Source organism: Callionymus lyra, chromosome 1, assembly GCF_982586985.1.
Source record: "Callionymus lyra chromosome 1, fCalLyr1.hap1.1, whole genome shotgun sequence".
Taxonomy (NCBI): Eukaryota; Metazoa; Chordata; class Actinopteri; order Syngnathiformes; family Callionymidae; genus Callionymus; species Callionymus lyra.
The window spans coordinates 48,141,197-48,157,384 of NC_141818.1; the positions used below are offsets into that span (position 1 = coordinate 48,141,197).

At 36.4% G+C, this 16,188-nt stretch overlaps 1 protein-coding gene across 1 annotated transcript in view; it reads right to left on the reverse strand.

Annotated features, from left to right (window-relative positions):
• LOC148089984 (phospholipid-transporting ATPase ABCA1-like) overlaps positions 1-16,188 on the reverse strand; it is a 48,723-nt gene that overhangs the window by 7,096 nt on the left and 25,439 nt on the right. Inside the window, exons 18-44 of the mRNA XM_087811080.1 lie at positions 16,018-16,128; positions 14,218-14,389; positions 14,023-14,154; positions 13,816-13,955; positions 13,614-13,751; positions 10,742-10,971; positions 9,780-9,852; positions 9,507-9,709; positions 9,381-9,432; positions 7,955-8,208; positions 7,765-7,889; positions 7,267-7,365; positions 7,000-7,189; positions 6,839-6,933; positions 6,062-6,094; positions 5,886-5,991; positions 5,744-5,818; positions 5,491-5,660; positions 4,661-4,838; positions 4,462-4,577; positions 2,821-2,965; positions 2,638-2,761; positions 2,404-2,533; positions 2,156-2,339; positions 489-595; positions 274-415; positions 67-201 (exon numbers count right to left, since the gene is read on the reverse strand). Of these exons, the coding sequence (XP_087667206.1) occupies positions 67-201; positions 274-415; positions 489-595; positions 2,156-2,339; positions 2,404-2,533; positions 2,638-2,761; positions 2,821-2,965; positions 4,462-4,577; positions 4,661-4,838; positions 5,491-5,660; positions 5,744-5,818; positions 5,886-5,991; positions 6,062-6,094; positions 6,839-6,933; positions 7,000-7,189; positions 7,267-7,365; positions 7,765-7,889; positions 7,955-8,208; positions 9,381-9,432; positions 9,507-9,709; positions 9,780-9,852; positions 10,742-10,971; positions 13,614-13,751; positions 13,816-13,955; positions 14,023-14,154; positions 14,218-14,389; positions 16,018-16,128 (3,659 nt within the window). The remainder of the gene's footprint in view (positions 1-66; positions 202-273; positions 416-488; positions 596-2,155; positions 2,340-2,403; positions 2,534-2,637; positions 2,762-2,820; positions 2,966-4,461; positions 4,578-4,660; positions 4,839-5,490; positions 5,661-5,743; positions 5,819-5,885; positions 5,992-6,061; positions 6,095-6,838; positions 6,934-6,999; positions 7,190-7,266; positions 7,366-7,764; positions 7,890-7,954; positions 8,209-9,380; positions 9,433-9,506; positions 9,710-9,779; positions 9,853-10,741; positions 10,972-13,613; positions 13,752-13,815; positions 13,956-14,022; positions 14,155-14,217; positions 14,390-16,017; positions 16,129-16,188) is intronic.

The following is a 16,188-nucleotide window of genomic DNA, read 5'->3' on the forward strand; positions in this document are numbered from 1 at the left end:
TCTGATGTGTCACTAGTTCCATGAACGTCACGCTAACGTTCACGATCTCGTGTTGAAGCCACTGACCAGGAAGACGACGGGCGGTCCTCCGATGAGCGCGATGGCCGTGGACAGTTTCCTCATGTTTCCTCCACTGTAGCTCCCGGCGGCTTTATCCACGTACTTGACCAGACCCAGCTTCCTGATGCCCCACTCCGCCACCTGCCACGACACGAGGTCGGTCACGGGGTCCCCTGGAGGCGTTTCACGAAAGCTACGCTAGCGTTAGCTTACCTCGCACACTTCCTTCTCGGGCACGCCCCTCAGGATGGCGTAGAACTCCAGGTGCTCGCGGCCGGTCAGCAGGTCGTTGATGGCGTCGAACTGCGGGCAGTAGCCCATGTTCTGGTGAACCTCGTCGATCTCCGTGTTCACGCTGCGGGCGACAGGATGTGATGTCAGAACATCCCACGCTAACGTCCTCCAGGGGTCTGGAGTTTTTTTTTTACCTCTTGCCGGCCAGATACGCTTCACCGCTGGTCACCATGGAGTCTCCGGTCAGCATCTTGAAGGTGCTCGTCTTACCAGCGCCGTTCACTCCCAGCAGACCGAAGCACTGCGAAGATGGCGACCGTGTTAGTAGAGTTTATGCTAGTACGCTAGTTAGCATTGTGCTAGTATGCTAGTTATCATTATGCTACTATGCTAGTTGGCATTGTGCTAGTATGCTAGTTATCATTATGCTACTATGCTAGTTGGCATTGTGCTAGTATGCTAGTTAGCATTATGCTACTATGCTAGTTGGCATTGTGCTAGTATGCTAGTTAGCATTATGCTACTATGCTAGTTGGCATTGTGCTAGTATGCTAGTTAGCATTATGCTAGTATGCTAGTTGGCATTATGCTAGTATGCTAGTTAGCATTATGCTAGTTAGCATGCTAGGAGTAGATGTTTGACAGTGATGTCACAATATTCATGATTCAAATGTTTCAATTTTGAATTTTGAATTTGAAATGTTTTTATTTTTTGCATTTTTACACATAGAGTTTGATGTTAATTAAAATAATTTAAAAATAAATTGTCTAAATTGAATATTCTTTAATTAGTTTACATTTAAATTCAGTATAAAAGTTGCTATAAAAGTGACGCCAGACAAAACCAATCGATGACGAGCGACTGTCGTCTCGTGATTCTATTGAATTTAAAAGCCAATAAATGAAAATATATAAAATTTATCAAATTAATTTTTTAATCCTTTGAATTATTTGATCAAACACTATGTTTGAAATTAAATTAATAATTATTTTTTAACAATTATTTTTATATTAAATCTTAAAAAAAACATTAAATATAAACTTTATTGAATTTAATGAGTCAATAAAAATATGTTTAACGTTTTAATATATTAATTATTTAATTATTTAAAGGCAATTCAAGGCTTAAAAGTTTTCAACATTTTAAATGTTATGAATAAAAAAACAAACAGTTTAGAAAATGTATTTTTGAATAATTGGAATTAATGTATCAAACTATTTGTAAAATATATGTTTTTTATTCAACTACTATAAAATAAAATTTGAATTAAAAAAATGTTTACTTTTCAATATAGAAATGATTGAGTTAAATTATTTTAAAAATAATAATGATAAAATATGTATATATATAACGACATTATTATTCAAATAAATGTAAATTTTTTTTGAATAATTGTAATTAGAATATAATAGTTATATTTATATATTATATTTATATAGTATATTTTTTATTCTACTATTGTAAAGAACATAATCAAAAATGATCAAATGTTTAAAATAAACGACATTTTAACAAAAGTTTTAACAGTTCCTTCAATATCCCCATAAAATTAAATAAATAAAAAATGATAAATAAAAGAAAAATATATATAAATAAAAATAAAATAAAAATAAAAATAAAATAGAAATATATATAAATAAAAAATAAAATAAATAAAAAATAATATATAAATGAAAAATATAAATATATATAAATTAAAAATAAAATAAAATAGATAAAAATTATATATAAATGAAAATTAGAAATATATATAAATTAAAAATAAATAAAATAAATAAAATAAATAACAATTATATATAAATGAAAAATAGAAATATATATAAATGAAAAATAAAATCAAATAAAGATGTGTGAACGAACCTCTCCAGGCGGGATCCCGACACACAGACGATCCACGGCCGGTTTCTGTTTGCGTTTGTAGATCTTGGTGAGTTCTCTGAGCTCCAGGATGTCCGACTGTCCTCCTCCGCCCAGGATCCTCTGCCGCTCTCGGGCCACGTCCTCGTCCTCCTCGCCGATGGGCTTCAGGTGGCTGATGGAGGACCTGAGGAGCCACACCTGGGGTTAGAACCTGGACCTTCCTCGAGCTCCTGACCACGACGACCCACCTGGCCTTGAAGAAGAAGTGGTACTGGATGAGGACGGTGATGAAGAAGAAGATGACGCCCTCGATGGCCATGGCGAACAGGTTCTTGCCCACCATGTCCCAGGCCAGAGGCGAGCGGAACCGGTTCTCGCCTGAATCCGGAAAAACATCTTTAGAAATCTGTCAAACTTCTTCAGCGACGTCAAGGTCGAGGCTTCATCAAGGTCGAGGCTTCATCAAGGTCGAGGCTTCTCACCGAATCTCTCCAGCGCGTCGGCCATGGCCTGGTTCTTCACCATGTCGATGAGTCCTCGGCCCAGACAGAAGTGCGGGAAGATCAGGAACACGTTCTTCAGGATGTCGTTGATGCCTCCGACCTCCTGGAAGGACCGATGTTAGTTTGAACTTGAAACGACCTTCGACCTTCATGTCGACCTACGTTGCTGCCGAACAGCTCCAGGACGAAGGTGGAGACGCTGCCGTTGATGCCGATCAGGATGTTGACGCTGGTCAGGACCACGTAGGCCGTGCTGGGGATCTTGAAGAAGAAGGAGGCCGGGTACATGAGCGGAGTGATGGACCACCTGCAGGAGAGAAGCTCAGTCACCAGAGAGAACCTCACGAACTCCAGGAACAAATGTGGATAAAGAGGAAAATATAAAGCCTTGATGTTAAGAAAGAACAATTCATTCTATTATTTTTTAATTTAAATACTTTTTCAAGCAATTTTGAGTCACTAAAATATTCAAAGGAAATAAAAAAAAGGTGTATTTGAAGTCAAAAATTATTCTCCATATGAGAATAAAACACATTTTTTCTGAAGAGCCTGAATATAAAAGTTTAATAAAATTAAAAATGAAAAAGTGTAGTTTTCTCTTGATGTTAAGAAATAAAAACATTCTATAATGTATCTTTTCATAGTTTATATTCACATTTTCTTTTTCTTTCGTTTTTTTTTATACGTTTTGAAAGTATTTCAAGACACAAAAATACTCACAAAAGGAGAAAAAAACATTGTGGAGTTAAACGTTGATTTAAAACAACATCTTTATTTTCTATTCATTCGTTTTTCTTTTACATATTATATTAACATTTTCCTTTTTTAATCAATATTTTTCAATGATTCTGAGACACAAAAATACTCACATAAGGAGAAATAAACAGTTGTAAAACAAGTTATATTTGGAGTAAAAAACATACAATTAAAATCAAATTAAATGTAGTTTAGTTGTGAGTGAAGATCTCTGAGGTCATTTGTTATTATAGGATTTAAATCAAAGGTCAAAGGAAGAAAAATAAAAATATTTTTCACCCAACTTTTCTATTATTTCTATTTTCTTTTTTCTTTTTAATATTTTCACGCGCAAAAGGAGAAATTAAAAAACAAGGGAAAGGTTAAATTAAAACTAAATTAAATTGTAGTTTAGCTTTTACACATTTATACATAATCAGTTTTACAAAGAGTCTTAATATTATGGGTGAAAATAAAATAAAAATAGGGAAGAAAATAAAGAATAAAGAGATTTAAAAAGATAAGAAGCAAAACATTGTGAATTTAAACGATGATCTTTATTTTCTATCAATTATTTTCACATGTTATATTAACTTTTTATTTTTTTAAATCAATATTTTTCAATGTTTCTGAGACACAAAAATACTCACAAAAGGATAATTAAAAAACAATTTATCTCTATCTTTCAAAAACAAGGGAAAAATTAAATTAAACCTAAATTAAAATGTAGTTTAGCTTTTACAAAATTATACATAATGAGTTTTACTACAGTTTTACAAAGAGTCTTGATATTATGGGTGGAAATAAGATAAAAATAGGGAAGAAAAAAAGAAAAAATTCATTTAAGAAGCAAAACATTGTGAAGTTAAACAATCTTTATTTTCTATTATTATTATTACTATTATTCTCACATGTTAAATGAACATTTTCCTATTTTTAATCAATATTTTTCAATGATTCCAAGACACAAAAATACTCACAAAAGGAGAACAAGGACAGGAGTAATTAAAATGAAACTAAGATATACTCGTAGTTATACGACTCGTGGTAACCGTGGCGACGACTCACCCGTAGAGCAGCAGCAGCAGCGCGAGCACCGGCAGGTTGGTGGACGACACGTACGCGTCTTGTTGGAAGCAGATGAAGATGATGATGACCAGCGTGGCAGGAACGATGTAGTTGCACTGCAGGACCAGGAGGAAAAACAACTTTGAGTTTTTTCAATCGCCGTCGAAGAAGGTCGCAGGTCGCAGGTCGAAGGTCGCACCATGTCCCAGACGAAGTTGGAGAGCCAGTAGAGGAACGGCTGCACGCCGCTGATGAAGTGCATGTGTTTGGCCTTGTTGACGCGCTCCTGGATCAGGAAGACCACGAAGCTGGCCGGCACGAAGGACATGGCGAAGATCACGCAGATGGACACCAGCACGTCCACGGAGGTCGTCATGCTGGGGGCGGGGTCAGAGTTCAAAGTTCAACGTTTTTCCGTATACATATACCAACAGAATATATGAGACTTCAAATGTTTCAACTTTGTTTTAAACGTTACTTTTTCCTTCTTAATCATTTAATTCCATCATTTGTTGTGTTTTTATTAAACAGTTGAATTTAATAATCTGTTTATTAATCTTTGTTTTGTTAAACAAAACGTTTAAAATTCTGATTCCAAGAATTTACAATAACATCTTCTAAAATTTTGATTTAATGCTTTGATCAAGTAAATAAATAAATAAATATATATATATATAAATATAAATAAATGCTACTCGATCAAACTCTCAGCCAATCACGGCACAGAGTAGATCGGTGATCGATTAGTTTTGTCTGTTATAGCATTTTTATATTGAATTCAAAACACTAGGAATTGAAAAAATACTGAATTTAGATCATTTATTTTGTTCCTACTGGTATTAGAATATCAAAGTGTATGTGTAGAAGAAAATAATAATAAAGTTTTAAAATACTCAATTTTTAAAAAATAAAACAAATTCAACTTTTCAAAAAACAAATAACGGAACTTAAATTTTAGATTAAAAATGATTAAAAAAGGAGAATAATTCAATGAAAAATGTCAGTTTTCACTGTTCAATATCCACTCACAGGGCGACCTGCGACAGCTGCTCCTTGGTGAGGTTGAGCGGGTGGTTGTGAGCCGTGATGCCGAACCGGGTCGGATCTTTCCCGGCAGGAAGACTCGCTCGCAGGATCCCGTTGTTCATCACGTTGAGGAAGGAGGTGATGCTGTGCCAGCCCTTGTTGTTGAACCAGATCTGGAACCACCGCGGACGCACAAAAAAAATCAACACAAACCCAAACACACGGTGACCCTCGACCTCTAGGTGTCGTCACTGACCTTGACGTTGTTCTTGCTGTCCAGGCCCTGGATGAAGCTGGAGAGGCTGCGGAAGAACCGGTCCGAGGCGGTTCCCTGGAGGAGGAGATGAAAGAGTGAGTGTTTTTTTTCGTGAGAGATTGAAAAAGAGATAAGATCTCACTCTCTCCAGCTGGAAGCGTCGCCTCAGTTGCGCGATGGCGTCGTCGACTCGGTCCTTCTGAGACATGAACTGAGAACTTCTGGCTCCGAGAGAGAATCCTCCGTATCTGTCGACACATGTTCAGGGTTTAGATGTTTGTCGAACAACACGATCAGTCGCCGGGAAATAAAACGAACCTGAACTCGTTGACCCAGATCTTGTTCTTCAGGCTGTTGGGGGAAGAAAAGCTTAGTTTCTCGTGGAAGGATTTGATCAAATCAAATGTTTTTAAAGCATTTTTTAACATTTTTACAACTGAATTCTTTAATGAAAGTTTGAATTTGTTGTTGTTTTTTCTTATATCATTTTGAAAACTTTCGAGTTTGATATTCTTGTACCAATAATTATTAATTATAATAATAATTATTAGCAATAATTGAAAAAAAACATTCAAGTTGTTCTTAATTTATTTATGAAAAAATGATGTTTATGTTTTTTATCTTTCAACATAAAATTGTAGAATTTAAGAAAAAAAAGAAGCAAAAATATAAAAATAAATAATAAAAATATGCAATGCTAAAAAATACAAAAATAATATTTAAATAAACATAAAGAAAAATGATGAATAAACTATAAATAATAATAATAATAAAAATAAAAGATGATCATGAAATCAAACGTTTACTTTATACTTTTAAATCAATCTTAAAACATTCTTTTTGTCTTTGCTCTTTTTAACCAGGCAGCTAATCATTGTCTCTGCTATCTTTTATTATTATTATTATTATTATTATTATTATTATTATTATTATTACTATGTTTGAAACTTATTTTATCATCGTTTTATTGACTGTTTTGTCTCTTGATTTGTTCGTGGCCAGCAAGTGTTGCCTTCAAGTGCTTCACGGATAAACAGAAGTTACCAATAATTAACATAATATTACAATAATAATAATAATAGTTGATAAAAATACCTCTTGCCGATGATCTGCGCGTATGTTTTCACCAGATAGTCGGAGACGTTCCTGCCGGTCAGGTTCTGCAGCGTGTCCGTCTGGCTGATCTTCATCTGCAGGGACGAGAACCGGGTTCGTTATCTGTCTCAGGATCGGGGACGTGTTTCGACGTGACACACCTCCGGCGGAGGAAGTCCTCCGGCGCCCGCGGGACACTCGGGCAACATCCTCTTGCGACCCCCGCAGCTGCACTCGCAGCTCGGCGACGGATCCTCCATGGACCAGTTCCCTCGATCGAAGACCTCCCTCAGCTGCTCCGACACCGGCGGCAGCGACCAGTCGCCCTCCACCGCCGTGCAGGGGGCGTCCCTGAGAGCCAAGACGCCGACGTTTACGAAACCACCAGTGTTTCCGGGAAATAAACTGATTTAAGAAGAAAAACTCACGGGAAATCTTCTCCGTCCATGCAGTGAGTTCCGAACCCGGGTTTACTGGTCAGAGCGCCGTAGAGTTTGTTGGTGTGAACGTCGTCTGGGATGTCATTACTGTGGAACAAACATAACTGTTCAGAGGACCATCAAAACACTGATGACTGGGGACGAGAGGATACAGTGATTAATGGGGACGAGAGGATAAAGTGATTAATGGGGACGTGAGGATACAGTGATGACTGAGGATGAGAGGATACAGTGATGAATCAGGATAAGAGGATACAGAGATGACTGAGGACGAGAGGATACAGTGATGACTGAGGACGAGAGGATACAGTGATGAATGAGGATGAGAAGCTCTGAGGTTCCTGAAGCTTCGTACGTTATATTGAAATGTGTAGTTTTGTGTGTAAAACAACAGTACGACTCAGAAGGTGAAGGTCGTACGTCGAGGGACGTCAGTCCTTCTAGAAATCAGTCACTTATTATGAATCACGTCTCAGTAAATCTTGCCTGATGAAGCTGAACTGCTCTCCATACATGCCGGGGTTCATGGCCAAACTGGGATATTTCCCGAAGGGAGGAACGATGAGGCTGAAGATCAGAGCGATGCACACGAACACGGCAGGAAGAACGATCTGACGAGAGAAAAGAAAGATTCAACGAGAGGTTCGACCCGACACCTGTGCAGAGACGGACTCACCTGAGCGAAGAATCCCTTCCGTGAGCGGCGAGCGTACAGGAAGCGTTTCCAGAGCAGCGCCACGAACTGCTGCCTCTTCAGGCTCCAGCCCTTCACCTGGTACGAGCCCTTCCCATCGGTGCCGCTCAGCCAGTCCGTCTCCCGGGACTCTTCAGAGTCGTTGAAGTCGAAGTCGTCCTCCGTGAAGGGCTTCAGGCAGCTCTGGTGGTCTCCGAAGGCGTGATGGCGGCGCCTCCTGGTGGGGACGACGCCGTCTGCGGACGGAAGAGTCGGTTTCGGTTAATATCGTACGGAACTAGGTATCGCTAACTAGGCTCAGTCTCGCGGGACTTGCAACAGTTTCCCCCCAAACTGAGCGACATCAGAGAGGAGCCGCCGGCGAGTCGTGATATCACCAAATCAATAATAAATCCTTGTACATGCACACATAACACTTTATAAATGACGCTAACAACTTAGCTCGTTAGCATACGGTGAAGACGGACAGGTTTGTTTGGAAGTTCACGATCTTCTAAGCAAACAACTGAGACGAGATGAAAAGTTCTTACAATATGTTGCTTTAACAAAGGAGGTTGAAAGAGACGAGTGACTGGATCACTAGTGTTTGACTAGATCATAAGTTAGTATTACTTCACTGGATCACTAGTGTTTGACTAGATCATAAGTTAGTATTACTTCACTGGATCACTAGTGTTTGACTAGATCATAAGTTAGTATTACTTCACTGGATCACTAGTGTTTGACTAGATCATAAGTTAGTATTACTTCACTGGATCACTAGTGTTTGACTAGATCACAAGTTAGTATTACTTCACTGGATCACTAGTGTTTGACTAGATCATAAGTTAGTATTACTTCACTGGATCACTAGTGTTTGACTAGATCATAAGTTAGTATTACTTCACTGGATCACTAGTGTTTGACTAGATCACAAGTTAGTATTACTTCACTGGATCACTAGTGTTTGACTAGATCATAAGTTAGTATTACTTCACTGGATCACTAGTGTTTGACTAGATCATAAGTTAGTATTACTTCACTGGATCACTAGTGTTTGACTAGATCATAAGTTAGTATTACTTCACTGGATCACTAGTGTTTGACTAGATCATAAGTTAGTATTACTTCACTGGATCACTAGTGTTTGACTAGATCATAAGTTAGTATTACTTCACTGGATCACTAGTGTTTGACTAGATCATAAGTTAGTTTTACTTCCGTCGCCATAGCAACCGAGCCTATCAAGCTGCGCCGCACAGTTCACAAACGGACGGAGACGTAAACAACAACGAGACATAGAAGTACAAATTGATAACTTTACAGAACGTGACACTTTTAGAAATGATTGATTTATACAATAAAAAATGATAAATTATCACATGTTTTCGATGCATATCACACGTGACAACATCAATATTTTTCTCACCTGAGAGTTCCACCGAGTCGACGCCGCTGTCCTCCGCGACCTTCAAGAAGATCTGCAGAGAAAACGTGATCGTGAGTAAAAAAATGAGTCTTTTTTTCTATCATTCTTTCTTTCTTTGGTTCCCACCTCTTCGAGCGTTGTGTCCGAGATCCCGTAGCTGGAGATGCCGAGGTCCGTGAGCCGGTCGTCCAGCTCGTGGAAGAGCTCCACGAACTGGCCGTCTTTGGCCGACTGGTACGGCAGGACGTAGGTGATCTCGTGGCCGAGGTCCTCCACCATACGAGCCTCGGGAACGTGCTTGAAGATGAGGTTGGAGATCAGAGAAACATCTGCAGGAAGGAAGAAGGAAGTTGAGGTTTTTTCATGGATCTTTATCGATGGACTGGTTGCTGAACGAACCGATGGTGGTGGTTTCGCTCTCGGGTTCGCTGCCCAGGCCTGCGTCCGAACTGCTGTCGGAGACACTGTCCTCCTGGAAGAACCCGGAAGTGAGGGATCAATAAAGTTCTACCTAACCTAAGTCAAGTCACGCGAACAAACATGGCCGACGGGGTCATCGGAATATTGAATTCATTCATTTCTAATGTTGCAACTTTGACATTTTTCATGGAAATATTTTTTATGTGTTGGATTTTTTAATTTTATAGTTTAATTCAATCATTTCTATATTAAAAAGTCGGATTTTATTTAATTTTTTGGAATAATTATTATTATTATTTATTTATTTTATTTTTATTTTTTTACACATAGAGTTTGATATTATAATTCCAATAATTAAATAATAACATTTTATAAGTTTCATATTTTTGAAATCATAGTATTTTACATTCAATATAATATATATTTTTTGTTGAATATGGAATGAATTTAAGATTTCAAATTATTTTATTCATTGAAATGTACTCTTTTTTTAATCATTTTTAATTTAATATTTAAATAAGTTTGTTTTTTTTGGAAAGTTGAATTTGTTTATTTTACAAATGTACAATAACACGTAATTCTTTTTCTTATACACATAGTGTTTGATGTTCTAATTCCAGTAGTTAAAAAAAAAATCTTCTAAATTCAATATTTTTCAGTTCCTAGTCTTTTCAATTCAATATATAAACGTTAATAATGTAATAGAGTCACCAGACATCACGTGACGATATAGATAATAATAAATACATGTTTAATAGAAGTTAAGATACTCGGATTATGTAATTAATGTATAATATTATCAGCGTGATTGTTAAAGATCAGTGCTCGATTGGTTTAGTCTGATAAGATAGAACCATTATAAAAGAACAAATTAAAATGATTAAATAGAAAAAAATACATTGTTTTAAAAGGACATATAAAATGTAAACATAGACACGAACCTTCTCGGTCTTCTTGCTGTAGGACACGGTGCTGGCGGAGTTCCTGCAGGAGTGCAGGGCCAGGTCGTAGTCCCTCTTGACCAGGGTCAGGTAGTAGCCGGTGCCGAGCTGCGTCTTCAGGAAGAGCGAGGATCCCACGCAGCACAGCTTGCCGTGAGAGATGATGGCGATGCGGTCGCCCAGGATGTCGGCCTCGTCCATGTGGTGCGTGGAGAGGATGATGGTGCGACCTGAGAGCGAGTTAAACTCATTTATTCACTGTGAGTCTCTAAATACTGATGCTTTTCAGGAACTTTATTGTATTTTATCGGTTTCTTATGTAATAAATCAAGTTTAAAATAAAAGAATGAGTTGTTAAAATGCAAATTATTCCCATCTAAAGGAACAATGAAACCCTGAGGATTCTGGCGATGACTGAGGACGAGAGGATACAGTCGACTAAAAGCTTTTAAAGTTGATGTTTGGACTTATTTTAGTTTAGAAAACAAATGAAAGTAGTTACGACTTTGTCAAGAGTCATGTGGTCTGTAAATACTACAACACCAGAGTCAAGTACTGGACAATACTACACATATATACTTGTTACTACACTATCACAACACCAGAGTCAAGTACTGGACAATACTACACATATATACTTGTTACTACACTATCACAACACCAGAGTCAAGTACTGGACAATACTACACATATATACTTGTTACTACACTATCACAACACCAGAGTCAATTACTGGACAATACTACACATATATACTTGTTACTACACTATCACCACACCAGAGTCAAGTACTGGACAATACTACACATATATACTTGTTACTACACTATCACAACACCAGAGTCAAGTACTGGACAATACTACACATGTAAACTTGTTACTACACTATCACAACACCAGAGTCAAGTACTCAACAATACTACACATATATACTTGTTACTACACTATCACAACACCAGAGTCAAGTACTGGACAATACTACACATATATACTTGTTACTACACTATCACAACACCAGAGTCAAGTACTGGACAATACTACACATATACACTTGTTACTACACTATCACCACACCAGAGTCAAGTACTGGACAATACTACACATATATACTTGTTACTACACTATCACAACACCAGAGTCAAGTACTGGACAATACTACACATATATACTTGTTACTACACTATCACAACACCAGAGTCAAGTACTGGACAATACTACACATATATACTTGTTACTACACTATCACAACACCAGAGTCAAGTACTGGACAATACTACACATATATACTTGTTACTACACTATCACCACACCAGAGTCAATTACTGGACAATACTACACATATATACTTGTTACTACACTATCACAACACCAGAGTCAAGTACTGGACAATACTACACATATATACTTGTTACTACACTATCACAACACCAGAGTCAAGTACTGGACAATACTGCACATATATACTTGTTACTACACTATCACAACACCAGAGTCAAGTACTGGACAATACTACACATATATACTTGTTACTACACTATCACAACACCAGAGTCAAGTACTGGACAATACTACACATATATACTTGTTACTACACTATCACAACACCAGAGTCAAGTACTGGACAATACTACACATATATACTTGTTACTACACTATCACCACACCAGAGTCAATTACTGGACAATACTACACATATATACTTGTTACTACACTATCACAACACCAGAGTCAAGTACTGGACAATACTACACATATATACTTGTTACTACACTATCACAACACCAGAGTCAAGTACTGGACAATACTACACATATATACTTGTTACTACACTATCACAACACCAGAGTCAAGTACTGGACAATACTACACATATATACTTGTTACTACACTATCACAACACCAGAGTCAAGTACTGGACAATACTACACATATATACTTGTTACTACACTATCACCACACCAGAGTCAATTACTGGACAATACTACACATATATACTTGTTACTACACTATCACAACACCAGAGTCAAGTACTGGACAATACTACACATATATACTTGTTACTACACTATCACCACACCAGAGTCAATTACTGGACAATACTACACATGTATACTTGTTACTACACTATCACAACACCAGAGTCAAGTACTGGACAATACTACACATATATACTTGTTACTACACTATCACAACACCAGAGTCAAGTACTGGACAATACTACACATATATACTTGTTACTACACTATCACAACACCAGAGTCAAGTACTGGACAATACTACACATATATACTTGTTACTACACTATCACCACACCAGAGTCAATTACTGGACAATACTACACATATATACTTGTTACTACACTATCACAACACCAGAGTCAATTACTGGACAATACTACACATATATACTTGTTACTACACTATCACCACACCAGAGTCAATTACTGGACAATACTACACATATATACTTGTTACTACACTATCACAACACCAGAGTCAAGTACTGGACAATGCTACAATACTACACATATATACTTGTTACTACACTATCACCACACCAGAGTCAATTACTGGACAATACTACACATGTATACTTGTTACTACACTATCACAACACCAGAGTCAAGTACTGGACAATACTACACATATATACTTGTTACTACACTATCACAACACCAGAGTCAAGTACTGGACAATACTACACATATATACTTGTTACTACACTATCACAACACCAGAGTCAAGTACTGGACAATACTACACATATATACTTGTTACTACACTATCACCACACCAGAGTCAATTACTGGACAATACTACACATATATACTTGTTACTACAGTATCAGCATCAGTTTCTTAAAGACGTCTCACCTTGTCTGTACTTCAGCAGCAGGTCCCAGATGCCCCGGCGAGCATAAGGGTCAACACCGGCCGTGGGTTCATCCAAGATCACGACCTTTGACCCTCCGACGAATGCCAGTGCGACCGAAAGCTTCCTCTGCATCCCACCTGAACACAGACCCGGATCAGAACCTTCGCTCCGGGGCAGGAACCCACGTTGAGAGAAACCCACCGGAGAGCGTGCTGGTCCGAGACCCTCTCTTGTGGGGCAGACCCACGTCGTTGACGATCTGCTCCATCTCCTTCTTCACCATGTCCTCGGGGAGACCCTTCAGGCGGGCGTAGAACCAGATGTGCTCCTCCACCGTCAGCCTGTGACCCAGAACCACAGAAGGTCAGTCCTGAAGAACTCTGGAACACGATCTCCCGGGACACGTACATGCTGAAGAGGACGTTGTGTTGAGGACAGACGCCCAGGTTCTGCCTGATGGTGCTCAGCTCCGAGCGGATGTCCTTGCCCAGGATGTAGGCGGTCCCGGAGGTGGGCGGGAACAGACCCGTCAGGATGGACCTGAACGAAGACCGGACTTAGAAAGAGTCGCGACGAACAGGTTCAGTTTTTTCTCTTCCTTACATGGTGGTGGTCTTTCCGGCGCCGTTGTGGCCCAGGAAGGAGGTGATCTGACCCTCGTAGAACCTCAGGGAGAGACCGTCCACCGCCAGCTTGTTCCCGTGACTGTAGACCTTCACCAGGTTCTCGATGTAGACGCCCGGCTCGATGTGGCTCGGCTCCTCCTCGATGCAGACTGGAGGGCAGGAGATATATGTATTTATATATGTAAGTAAGTAAGTAAGTAAGTAATATATATTTATATAGCGCTTTTCGAGACCAGGGTCACAAAGCGCTTTAACAATCAAAACAATACTCAAAGTGAAGAACTTACAAATATATTTATATGTATTTACAACTTACAAATATATTTATATGTATAAAGAACTTACAGATATATTTATATATGTGAAGAACTTACAAATATATTTATATGTATTTACAACTTACAAATATATTTATATGTATAAAGAACTTACAGATATATTTATATGTATTTACAACTTACAAATATATTTATATGTATAAAGAACTTACAAATATATTTATATGTATTTACAACTTACAAATATATTTATATGTATAAAGAACTTACAAATATATTTATATGTATTTACAACTTACAAATATATTTATATGTATAAAGAACTTACAGATATATTTATATATGTGAAGAACTTACAAATATATTTATATGTATAAAGAACTAACAGATATATTTATATATGTTAAGAACTTACAAATATATTTATATGTATAAAGAACTTACAGATATATTTATATATGTGAAGAACTTACAAATATATTTATATGTATTTACAACTTACAAATATATTTATATGTATAAAGAACTTACAAATATATTTATATGTATTTACAACTTACAAATATATTTATATGTATTTACAACTTACAAATATATTTATATGTATAAAGAACTTACAGATATATTTATATATGTGAAGAACTTACAAATATATTTATATGTATAAAGAACTAACAGATATATTTATATATGTTAAGAACTTACAAATATATTTATATGTATAAAGAACTTACAGATATATTTATATATGTGAAGAACTTACAAATATATTTATATGTATTTACAACTTACAAATATATTTATATGTATTAAGAACTTACAGATATATTTATATGTATTAAGAACTTACAGATATATTTATATATATTAAGAAGTTACAAAAATATTTTGATGTATTTAGAAATTATAAATATATTTAAACGTATTTAGAACTTGCAGATATATTTTTATTTTTTAAGAACTTACAAATATATTTATATATATTTAGAACTTACAAATATATTTAAATGTATTAACAAATTACAAATATATTTATATATATTTAGAACTTACAAATATATTTAAATGTATTAACAAATTACAAATATATTTAAATGTTTTAAGAACTTACAGATAGATTTATATGTTTTAAGAACTTACTAATATATTTAAATGTTTTAAGAACTTACAAAAATATTTATATATATTAAGAACTTACAAATATATTTATATGTATTAAGAAATTACAAATATATTTATATGTATTTAGAACTTACTAATATATTTATATATATTAAGAACTTACTAATATATTTATATATATTTAGAACTTACAAATATATTTATATGTATTTAGAACTTACAGAGATATTTATATATATTAAGAACTTACTAATACATTTATATATATTTAGAACTTACAAATACATTTAAATGTTTTAATAACTTAAAGATATATTTATATGTATTTAGAACTTACTAATATACAGTATATATTTATATTTATATTTATAACTCACCCTCAGCGTCCTTCTTGGACGAGGTACTTGAGAAGTTCTTGTTCTCCTTCTCTCCGCACCAGTAGGACTTCAGGAAAGGGAAGTACCAGGGCCGAGGGATCCCGTACTGACCTGAGGATGGAGTCCAGAGACTGGTTTCATTAAAGTTCTCCTCAGAGGATCAGGTGAGTT